The 12,747-nt window shown below is 39.6% G+C and overlaps 1 protein-coding gene across 1 annotated transcript in view; it reads left to right on the top strand.

Moving 5' to 3' along the window:
* Positions 1-1,927: 1,927 nt before the first annotated feature.
* LOC139409335 (SUN domain-containing ossification factor-like) overlaps positions 1,928-12,747 on the top strand; it is an 87,846-nt gene continuing 77,026 nt past the window's right edge. The window contains exon 1 of the mRNA XM_071154315.1: positions 1,928-2,172. Within this exon, the coding sequence (XP_071010416.1) occupies positions 2,120-2,172 (53 nt within the window). The 5' untranslated portion in view covers positions 1,928-2,119. The remainder of the gene's footprint in view (positions 2,173-12,747) is intronic.

Raw genomic sequence — 12,747 nt, 5'->3', positions numbered from 1 at the left:
GTGTTTTGTGTAAATTTACAGTGGCGTGATGTTTTGATAGCCATGCAAATCTCGCTAGGACAAGGTGATTTATCAATATATTTTCCTCTATTAGCTGCTAATGTGGCTATCATAGAGAACTACAAATGCCATGATGATCTGGACAAGAGTGCCAAATCGAGGCAAAGGTAAGAATCTAATGTCAGCTAAATGTAGTAATTCATAAATTAGCTACATTTCTTAAAATGGCCAATTCTGTGAACTGTCTTGTGCAAGTTTTAAATTTACACAATAACAGTGAGCGAAGGTGTCAGCTAGGGATGATGTGCAAGACCTTGCAGGGATTTATAGTTTTGCATGTCTACTTTGATGCTAATTACCATTTCAAATCAGAGAGTAAATAGGGCTGAATATATTGATAAAAGTAACTTTGCCGAGAGAGATTTACATGATTATCAGAACGTCACACAGGGGTAAGCATATACAAAACAGTCCTTATTTTAAGTCTTTCTAAAATTCCCTATGGGGAAAAATGAATGGTGGAAAAACGATTGGAACCATTTACCTGTTGACCGCTAGGTTTGATGGGTATTATGACATCCCACTGTGGGGCTCTATAGCCTACATGACGAGATAATTATTATTATTATTATTGGCAATTTAAAAGCAGATAATGTTTTGTCAAATGGCAGCCAAGCATAAAATATGTCATCAGAATAAGATCCTCGATATTTATTGGTATGGTGCAACAAGTTCATCACCTTGCACTTTTACCACCCTGTAAAATTCATCATAATTTATTTAATCTGTAGCCTAAACTGCATGCTTTCCCAGCGAGTCGTAGTGGTAGGACCACACAACATGTCATCGCGTGACTCAAAATTCACTTGAATATGATGGTTATTATATCAATATGTGTGCATAAAAGCTTTTCCACTGACATGTCTCGCATTATTAATTTAGTGACACAAAAAATATCACACCTTATTTTGTTTTGTCGACATGTGGACAGGAAAATGTAGGCCTGTCACGATTTTTAAAAATCTGATATGTAATGTATGACGCGTTCACATACTAGTCGGAACTAGAAAACTCCGTAATTTTTTTAATTTTTTAATTATTTTTATTAATAACAAATCAATACATAAAACACATGAGGGAAGACAAGCATACATAGATTACAAACAATAGACAGTCGAGCTAGGGGGTACAATATCACATTACAATTACACAAGGACCTTAAGGGACATGCATATACTTACAATTCTAACAGCTTTTTTGTTAGTAGAGCATTTAACCGTCTTAAAATACAGTTCAATTTATTTTTGTAGGGTACGAAAATGTGGTTTTCTGTTTGTAAATTTACATTTGTGTATATGAAATTTGGCCAAAGGAATAGTGAAATTAATTACATAAAAATTATTCCGTTTATTTCTATTGTATGTAAAGAATCTAAACAGTACATCTCTCCACAATAGTGTAAAATCTTCATAAATGTGTTCCAATTATAAACCTACTGATGATGTCTTACCACTAGAAAACTCCGTAATGTCCGACATGGTATCTGGTTGTAGTTATACATGTACTGTGTTCAACGAATCAGCTATTTCCAAGTTTCCTAGTCCGACTACCATTTGAACACGGCATTACTCGCGTTAAAAAAAAAGTTGGATGGAAACGTTGGTGTCATCCAAAAATTGGTTGTTAGTGGGTTGATTGTAGTCTAATCGGGTGGACTATTTCAGGTTTGGATATTTTGTTTATCGTAATGGACACGCGTTCCATGTCAGAACTTCCAACTCAGCTCAAGCAGAGGAAATGGCCCTTAGACGTCACTACTTCTTGGTCGCTACCTGATCCTATTGGTGTACCGCAGTACTGCCCTAATGCTATTGGCCGAGAGGAGAACCTCAGGAAAGCTTAGCAAAATCGAGCAGGGTAACAGAGCAACAGAAGACAGCGAGGAGCGGCGAGGGAATGACTGAATGAAAATTCGCCTAGCTACATCGACTGTAGTTTTAGGAAAGTGCCACCCTCCCTTAAATATTTCCTATTGTATAATCAACAAACGTTATATTTAAAACATATCTTGCTAGTAAAATCCTAAAATAGCGAGGATGTTGGTCCCCGCGGGAAGATAATGAAGCGGTTGCGCGTTTTGTTCGTGTGCCTCATTGTAGCTGTCCTTTGCTGGTAAGCCCTTCTTAAATGCTTTTCATTGTGGTAGTAAAGCTAGCTTTAGACTGTCACGTTACGACGAACAAATGACAGAACTCGAAAGCAGCATTGGAAGCTGTTATACTGATATTATGACCTTGTCCTTTCTTGGTGAGGGATGCTTTTTTTGTCCCTCGAGACATTTTAAGGTAACACATATGTTGGCTAGCTCACATCGTCAAGGGGGTGTGACTGGCTAGCTAACGGTAACACAAACAGGTGACGTTGGATAACGCCGTGTTGTTGAAAATCATTGTTGCTTAAAAGGAACACTGACAGATGTTTCTAACTCGATATATATTATTCAATCCTCTCACATGTTAAGCGAAGATAGCTGATGGTCTACCCTACTGGCTAACTAGCAAATCTGTTTTCTCAACTGTCGTCCATGGCTTGTCGGGCACCGATAATACACGTTTCTTCTAGTTGGTTTGACTAACAGTTACTGAACATTATGCTTTCCTTCTAATTAGATATATCAGCTAGTTATATTAGAAGGTGGACATCTACTAGTATTTACTATTTTTCATAAGTGGTCCTGGTGCAGTACTTGACTAACGTCTATAAATCAGCTATCTAGCTGTAAAACTTTCTAGCCAGTTGCTTGTCTTGAGTTCTTACCAATGCACAGAGGTAACACTGACAGGTGGTGGATTATCACTGGCCGTGGTCCAGCATTGGTTAACCACTTATAAGAGTCACTGACGCAGCAGCTAACAAACCCAGGACTGGTTACAGGTGATTAGATGGTCAGTAGCATGCCAAGTTTCTCAAGATGGGTAGCTACAGATTGGATGCCAAATAATGTGATATAACCAAAGATTTTTGGTGTTCGTTACTGGGCATTACAGAAAACCCTCATACAAACAGCCGCCATAGATTTTAACTAACCTGTTCTTGGCGACGCTTTCTTCATTCTCGTTTCGGGGGAAAATTGTATCTCAAATGTCAGTTTACAGTTGCAGGTGGTTCTATGAAAACCAGTGAAAAGAAAGCTATTAAATTCTTGTTTTGCCACATATCTAGCATTTCGCAGTGTCTTTGCAGGAACCATTCGTTTGTATGTGGCCATGTGTAGAAATAGATGATGCACGTCACAGTGCGACCAAAACAAAGACCTACACACATGCGTGGCATGTTTCACTGGATACAAAACATTACATTTATCTTTCTGAATTATCTATAGTTGTTGTAAACCCACATGCAACTGGAAACTGACATTTGAGATACAATTTTCACTGAATCGAGAACGAAGAAACTATTGCCAAGAACAGGTTAGTTTAAAAATCTATGGCAGTGGTTTGTATGAGGCTTTCCTGTAATTCCCAGTAATGGACACCAACATTTTAGTTCGATCACATTATCTGGTGTGCAATCTGTAGCTACCAGATAGGCTGAGTGAGTAGCATTAGACAACTAGCTAGGGTGGTCACAATACCAGTATCACAATACCTGATTTCCCATGGCAAAAAGGAAAATGCAAAGCACACTAAACTCTTTGGTCTTTTAAAAAACATACTGTATGTACAATATTGTGTGCTAGAGCTTGAAAAATAAACATGTGATTCTGGGTGACAACATAAGGCTTCATGTTTCCAACATTAGGACTGTTTTCCCTCAGGAAATTAAGTCTGTTTTATTTTTTTGTTTCATTTCCACGATATCACTGAGTATCGTCATACTGGTGTCGTGATAACCCTAACTATACAGCTTGAAAGAGACTACAGCGGCCTCCCGGGTGGCGCAGTGGAACTGTATCACAGTGCTAGCTGTGCCACCAGAGATTCTGGGTCCGAGCCTCACTGAGAATCTATACTGTGCACATTTTTAGCAGTCCAGCAGTATATTTCTTTACACTATAGAAAGGTCCATTATGGTTTTCTATAATGTAAATATGTGACTGCAGTATGCCTCCTATCAGTAAAGTGTTGATTTGAGTATTAGTGCTGTGAGATTGATTGCATGTAGTTAAATAAATGGCTTTACTGTTCTCAAACATGCCTTTGAATTGTAAACAGACAGACGTGGTGATGTATGTAGGGCTGTGGCGGTCCCGAAATGTCATCAGCTAGTGATTGTCAAGCAAATAACTGTCGGTCTCATGGTAATTGACCCTTAATTAGGAAACACATTTAGCATCTCCTGGCCTACAAGCCAATTTTAAAAAGTCTAATGAATCCATGTAATATACAGTTGAAGATGGAAGTTTACATACACTTTAGCCAAATACATTTTAACTACATTTTTCATAATTCCTGACATTTAATCCTAGTAAGAATTTCCTGTTTTAGGTCAGTTAGGATCACCACTTTATTTTAAGAATGTGACATGTCAGAATAATAGTACCGTGATTTATTTAAGCTTTTATTTATTTCATCACATTCGCAGTGGGTCAGAAGTTTACATACACTCTATTATTTGGTAGCACTGCCTTTAAATTGTTTAACTTTGGTCAAATGGTTCAGGTAGCCTTCCACAAGCTTCTCACAATAAGTTGGGTGAATTTTGTCCCTTTCCTCCTGACAGAGCTGGTGTAACATTCAGGTGTGTAGGCCTCCTTACTCACACATGCTTTTTCAGTTCTGCCCACACATGCTCTATGGGATTGAGGTCAAGGCTTTGATGGCCACTCCAATACCTTGACTTTGTTGTCCTTAAGCCATTTTTCCACAACTTTGGAAGTATGCTCGGGGTCATTGTCCATTTGGAAGACCCATTTGCGACCAAGCTTTAACTTCCTGACGGATTGACTTTGTTGCTTCAATATAGCCAAATCATTTTTATTCTTTCATGATGCCATCTATTTTGTGAAGTGCACCAGGCCCTCCTGCAGTAAAGCACCCCCACTACATGATGCTGCCACCCCCATGCTTCACGGTTGGGATGGTGTTTTTCAGCTTGCAAGCCTCCCCCTTTTTCCTCCAAACATAACGATGGTCATTATGGCAAAAGTTATATTTTTGTTTCATCAGACCAGAAGACATTTCTCCAAAAAGTACGATCTTTGTCCCCATGTGCAGTTGCAAACCATAGTCATAGCCTTAGGTTTATGGCAGGTTTGGAGCTGAGCAGTCTTTCAGATTATGTCGATACAGGACTCGTTTTACTGTGGATATAGATACTTTTGTACATGTTTCCTCCAGTATCTTCACAAGGTCCTTTGCTGCTGTTCTGGGATTGATTTGCACTTTTCGCACCAAAGTATGTTAATCTCCAGGAGACAGAACACGTCTCCTTCCTGAGCGGCACAACGGCTGCGTGGTCCCATGGTGTTTATACGATTGTTTGTACAGATGAATGTGGTACCTTCAGGCATTTGAAAATTGCTCCCATGGATGAACCAGACTTGTAGAGGTCCACAAATCTTGGCTGATTTCTTTTGATTTTACCATGATGTCAAGCAAAGAGGCACTGAGTTTGAAGATAGGCCTTGAAATACATCCACAGGTTCACTTCCAATTGACTCAAATGATGTCAATTAGCCTATCAGAAGCTTCTAAAGCCATGACATACTTTTCTGGACTTTTCCAAGCTGTTTGAAGGCACAGTCAACTTAGTGCATGTAAACTTCTTACCCACTGGAATTGTGATACAGTGAATTATAAATGAAATAATCGGTCTGTAATCAATTGTTGGAAAAATTGTGTCATGCACAAAGTAGATGTCCTAACTGACTTGCCAAAACTATAGTTTGTTAACCTCTCTGGGATCGTTCGGGACGCACGCGTCCCACCTCGCCAACAGCCAGTGAAATTGCAGGGCGCCAAATTCAAAACAACCGAAATCCCATAAATAAAATTCCACAAACATACAAGTATTTTACACCATTTTAAAGATCCACTTCTCATTAATCCAACCACAGTGTCCGATTTCAAAGGCTTTTCAGCGAAAGCAGAACATATCATTATGTTAGGTCAGCAACTAGTCACAGAAAGCATTCAGCCATTTTCCAACCAAAGAGAGGTGTCACAAAAAGCCGAAATATAGATAAAATTCATCACTAACCTTTGACGATCTTCATCAGATGACACCCAGGACCCAATGTTACGCAATAGATGGATGTTTTGTTCGATCAACTTCATATTTATATCCAAAAACCTCAGTTTACATTGGCGCCATGTTCAGAAATGCCTCCAAAACATCCAGAAAAATTGCAGAGAGCCACATCAAATAACATAAATACTCATCATAAACTTTGATGAAAGATAAACTTGTTCTTAATGCAACCGCTGTGTCAGATTTCAAAAAAGCTTTCCGGCAAAATCACAATATTCAATAATCTGAGAACAGCGTTCAGCCACAAAAGCAAGCCATACAGTTACCCGCCAAATTGTGGAGTCAACAAAAGTCATAAATAGCATTATAAATCCTCACTTACCTTGCTGATCTTTGTCGGAATGCACTCCCAGGACTCCCACTTCCACAAGAAATGTTTGTTTTGTTCGATTACGTCCATATTTATGTCCAAATACCTACGTTCGCGTTTAGTTCACTATTCCAAAGGCGCGAGTGCAAAATGCAGACAAAGTCGAGTTCCATTACAGTTTGTAGAAACATGTCAAACGATGTTTACAATCAATACTTAGGGTCCTTTTATAATAAATCTTCAATAATATTCCAACCCGACATTAGCGTATTCATTACAGAGGAAAAAGAAGGAACGGCGCGCCCGCGTGACCTCGCAGTAAACAACTGATTGGCCACAGCCAAGTCCACTTGTTGATACAGCTCTTATTCGACACCCTTCCAAAATAGAAGCCTCAAACAACTTTCTAAAGACTGTTGACATCTGCTGGAAGCCTTGGGAAGTGCAATCTGGCCCCATAGACACACAGCACATTGGATAGGCAATCACTTAAATGAAACTACGAACCTCAGATTTCCCACTTCCTGGTTGGATTTGTCTCAGGTTTTCGCCTGTCATATGAGTTCTGTTATACTCACAGACATCATTCAAACAGTTTTAGAAACTTCAGAAGTGTTTTCTATCCAATACTGCTAATAATATGCATATATCAGCTTCTGGGACAGAGTAGCAGGCAGTTTACTCTGGGCACCTTATTCATACAAGCTACTCAATACTGCCCCCTTGTCACCAAGATGTTAACAAGACATTTGTGGAGTGGTTGAAAAACGACTTAATGACTCCAGCCTAAGTGTATGTAATCTTCTGACTTCAACTGTAGCCTACACCTTCACAATAAATCCATTATTTATTTTAGACAGGTCTAAACCAGCATGATATGAAGAAAATGTGGTCTATTTCAGAAGAAAAGAATAACATACTTTGAGTTCTTATTTGTCTATGCCAAATGGCTGTGGGCTACACTAGTTCATTTAGCAGACAAGATTTGCTTATAATTCCATGGCATTATTTTATAGTATGAAGAAAACAATTGAACAAAGCTGAATGAAATATAAATATTTTCTCAGAACGATTTGTGTCAGTCGGTGTGCACATGCGGCTGTTCTGTGTTGAGCAGTTAACAAGAAATAGGTACTCCGATATGCGTAATTTAAAGTTTAACTTTAGTTGTTCTACAAACGTAGGGCTATATGTTTATATTTTTACTAAATATTCCAAACATAGTCTGGGACAGTTGTGGGATGCGATGGATCCCAAATTAATATAACCACAAGCATCAAAAACCTGATTTAAGCAATGAGCCTGACGCAACAGGTGAGAACGTTTAGCTTAAAATACTGATAAACTATTAGGCTATTTCTTCAGATTGTAAGCGCCGCAATGTGCACATGGTTGTCTGTTATAAGTGCAAATGTTCCATTAGCGGAAAACACCACTATCAAAATTGACTGCAAATATGTATGTAATGCTTTTATTATAAAGGTGCATTTTTATTGTGAACTAGCAACTAGCAACTTACCTTGGCTCCTTGCTGCACTCGCGTAACAGGTGGTCAGCCTGCCACGCAGTTTCCTCGTGGAATGCAATGTAATCGGCCATAATCGGTTTACCCGATTACCGATTGTTATGAAAACTTGAAATCGTCCCTAATTAATCGGCCAAGCCAATTTAATCGGTCGACCGCTAGTATATACTCCTGTTCTTGTAGAGTTGAACTTCTACTGTTTTATTTTGGAAATTACAGCCCACACTATTGCTAGAGAGCTGGCTGCCTTTACACTGTACTGTCTCAGAAGATTGACTTAGTCTTTCCATCTCTACCTGTCTCCATACCAGCTCAAGCACCTATTGGTAAGAAGAATTTAATAATTTGTATGAAATCATGTGCCATTCCTTTGTCCCATGTATTGTCGTGAGCCTTTCAAGCTTGAGCTGATTAGTTTTAGGCTGTTGAGTTTTAACTGCTGATGTTTTATTCATCATGACATAGCTGACACAGTTTGTTCATTAATAAATAAAACACAGAAATCTGCTGAGTTTTCAGCCAAGCGTGATGACTTCTGAGAAGCCTTGACAATGGCAAACTGAGATTATATAGCTTTAAATGTAATTTATTAAGTTCTGTACCATTAGTTAGGTTCCTAGATTGAATTTAGTAATAAACTAATTGGTTAGTTAAGCTAGTTTCTTATTCTGTTATCCTGATTCCCACCTAACTCGTGTTTTGAGCCTGTGGTCTATTTTGGTACACAGCTCTGGTCTCTCACATTACAGTGCATTTTAAGACCCCTGAGTATCCTAATCATGTTATGGAAAAAGAATTATTAAATGAGGGGGTATATTAGAATTTTATGGATTTTAATCATCTTTCCAGGTGAGTTTGATGCAAATATTCACGACCATCTCCCTCCCATACAGTAGGTCATATCCATTTGGCATAATCCATTAGGCATACCTGACTCATTTACTTACATTCATCTGAATTTCTTCATTTGTTAGTGATTATGGTGTGTTCTGGTAAAGCCTGGGGAGTTTTGAGTTTGTGTGAAATAGGATGTGAGAGTGATAGAGGATATGTTTTTATTGTTATATTTGGCTTCACTCTTTCTGTTCTACCATGTCCTACCCAATCCTCTCTGTACTGAATGTCTGTGGCGAGGAGGAGCAGGCATGTCGTTACCAATGTCAGTCAGCCCAGAGGGAAGTGAAGGGGTTAACTGTTTCCAGCCCTCTGCACTGGCCTCCCCCCTGCCTGAACACAGAGACAAGAAGGGAGAGAGCAACATAAAGGCAGCAGTAGGCATAATGCAGTGTGCACCAACCTTTTCTGAGTCAACATCACGTTCTAAGTCAAAATGCAAGCCGAGATCTACCTCTACGATGTTTTTTGTTGCATGACTTAAACATACGTCTATGCAACATTTAACATGTTGAAAACAGTACTGTAGCAATGAGGTTTGTGCAGTATCCTATATGTCCAATACGTTATCACTGCATATTGCAGGGCTAGACATTAACGCTTGCCCTGGACAAGTGGGGGAAAAAATAGAATTGTTAGACAAGAATATAGATATGTTATCCAAATGGACTACATTTTTTAAATAATCATGAAAAAATCACAATCAAACAATTAGGCTACTCAGATCAGAATTGGATCAGTGTCCTGCAGATTAAATATGTTTCACATTTTCCTCCCAATCTCTGCAGAGCGCATCAGAGTATAGTATTGTAGGCCTGCATTGACCGGCACGAGAGAGGTCTTTCAATTATGCAGCGAGCCTACAGTAACTGCGTGTGCACATTTGTTGATATTCATTGCTAGTTAGTGAGTTATTTGCCCATTTATAATTTTTGGTCACTAATGAAAGTCCTGGAAAAGTAATGTTGTGTGCATCACATACCACATTGTAAAAAATTAGCTGCCTTATAGGACCTTGTTAAGCTGACTGGTTTGTTTGAGCAGGGTTGGACACCCAGTATCTCTCCAGATGGAGGGTTGAAGGACCATGTGTTTTATACAGTAGCCCATCAGTGCAGTATTTTACTTTGGGGTGGGGTTAACTGCCTGGCTCAAGACCACAACGGCAGGAGATACTGTATAATACATGGGGTCAGAGACCAGCAGCCTTCCATTGCCAAAACCAGTAAGTTGTTACTTAATTATTTTTTGGGGAGGGGATGGGGCTTTCAGACAAGTGAAACATCAGTCCTACTCGTCCAAAAGTGTCTTAGAAAGTATACTCAAGCCCTGTATTGCCTTTGCTTGAATTGCCCTACAAATGCATTGTTATTCAGACCATTTCATATACAGTGGGGCAAAAAAATATTTAGTCAGCCACCAATTGTGCAAGTTCTCCCACTTAAAAAGATGAGGCCTGTAATTTTCATCATAGATACACTTCAACTATGACAGACAAAATGAGAGAAAAAAAATCCAGAAAATTATATTGTAGGATTTTAAATGAATTTATTTGCAAATTATGGTGGAAAATAAGTATTTGGTCACCTACAAACAAGCAAGATTTCTGGCTCTCACAGACATGTAACTTCTTCTTTAAGAGGCAGACTGGGCGCTGCTCTGGTCGTACATCCTGTTTTCTGCACATCGGCCCTCTGCTCAAGATAGGACTATAAGAAGGGAGATCATTATTTGCAGTATATTGTGATCCCCGCATGCACACTACATGTGTTTTGTTTGAATTTCTCTTATTGAGACACACTAGTAATACCAGGAGAATAATACTCTTCCAAGGCAGTTTGGGTTCCCAGTTTGGTGGGTGCCTGCTTTCACTATCCCACAGCAAACCTAATTACACACATTCTTGCTGGCATGATTACTAATGCAAACCCTTTAGCGTGCGACTATTGGCTTCTCACCCCTCTGTGCCAATTCTCACACCTCTGGCATGGAAAGAACAGGCAGCACAGCAGATGGGGGAAGAATCCAATGGCCAGAAAGTTTTTACCATAGCAGGGAGTTTGTAGGAGTTGTGCTTACCTCAAGTGAGTTTGTGTTGGAGCTAGGGGGCCTGGTAATGGTGAAGTGTGTTTCTATATGTGAAAGCCTGTCTCCCGTGGGGATTCTCGTCACATTTCACCTAACAAACCAGTAAGGCCCCACCATCAAGTCGCCCTGGAAATGCTTCCTGGAGCTGTGAGTCAGCTCATTCACCCTCCATCTTATTGACTTTGCATTGTTACTCACACACTGTGCTGTTTTACATTACTACTAATGCTTCTATGGCTATGTTTTCATGAATGGTAAATCAAGACCTGAAATGGCTGCGTGGACTTGTTATTGATATACTTCAACTTTTATTTGATTTTTTTTAAACTTAAGTTTATTTTGTAAATATTTTCTTAACTCTATTTCTTGAACTGCCTTGTTGGTTAAGTGCTTGTAAGTAAGCATTTCACGGTAAGTTGTATTCAACCCATGTGAAAATGTGATTTGATTTGAATACCATAGCACCCTCTTGATTTGCCCCATTTTCTCTACATTGTATGGCAGTGAGTGAACACCCTGCAGTCTATTCTTGGCTTATTCTTTTTTTCTTCTTTCTATTCTGTTCTTTCACTTTAGATTCCTACACATTGTGATACATCTCATTTGGGCAGACGCAGTGAACCGTGTGTGAGGGAGAGAATCTCGTTCTCATCAATCTTTCAGATGATCATGTAGACTATCATCACTAATAAGATAATGGCCAGTTCAACCTTTGTGGTTCCAGGTGGGAACCTGGGGTCTTAATACAAAAGAACCTCCAGCTCAATTGATTGGAACATGTGGTAGGCTTATGCAAGTTGCAACCTTGGTTGTGGATGTGATTTCCGCACTGGCCACACAAACACAACTGAACCTCACACATTTGCTGGATAAAACCTAAAATGACCCTTCAGGCAAAGTTGTGATGTTGACAGTAACGGTATGACAACACCGGTATATCCCAGGCCGGCTCAGCCAACCAGTTTAATTTCTTATCTATGGGCTGAGCTCTGCTGTGCTGTATGGCTGTTTCCATCCTCGTGGCCGCCTCCTATATCAGGTTTACCCTCTATGCCCTTTGGTGTTGGAACACCTGCCTTATTGTATCTATATGGTGGTGTTTTCAGTCAATACTTCAATTAATAGTTACTAAACCAACTGATCATATCCACAGGTTTAGCAAATATATAGTTCAGATACCCTGACCTGTTCACTGTGATTACTATTATTTGACCATGCTGGTCATTTATGAACATCTTGTCCATGTTCTGTTATAATCTCCACCCGGCACAGCCAGAAGAGAACTGGCCACCCCTCATAGCCTGGTTCCTCTCTAGGTTTCTTCCTAGGTTTTGGCCTTTCTAGGGTGTTTTTTCCTAGCCACTGTGCTTCTACACCTGCATTGCTTGCTGTTTGGGGTTTTAGGCTGGGTTTCTGTACAGAACTTTGATATATCAGCTGATGTAAATACATTTGATTAGATAGGCCTAACCTTTAGAAGGAATATGACTTTGCCCCCAGGTATATCCTTGTCACAGGCTATAGCCTTGGGCCTAGAACTTATCAGTGACATATTGCTGAGGGGATTCCATGCTTTCTGAAGAGCAGCAGAGCTGACCCAGGCTAAGAACAACTCTTTACTGTTCAAGGGCCTATAGGGCGCCTCCCTTATACGCGCGCGTACACTCGCAACGCAACA

This window comes from Oncorhynchus clarkii, chromosome 5, assembly GCF_045791955.1.
Source record: "Oncorhynchus clarkii lewisi isolate Uvic-CL-2024 chromosome 5, UVic_Ocla_1.0, whole genome shotgun sequence".
Taxonomy (NCBI): domain Eukaryota; kingdom Metazoa; phylum Chordata; class Actinopteri; order Salmoniformes; family Salmonidae; genus Oncorhynchus; species Oncorhynchus clarkii.
This window is presented reverse-complemented; position numbering and strand designations above follow the sequence as displayed.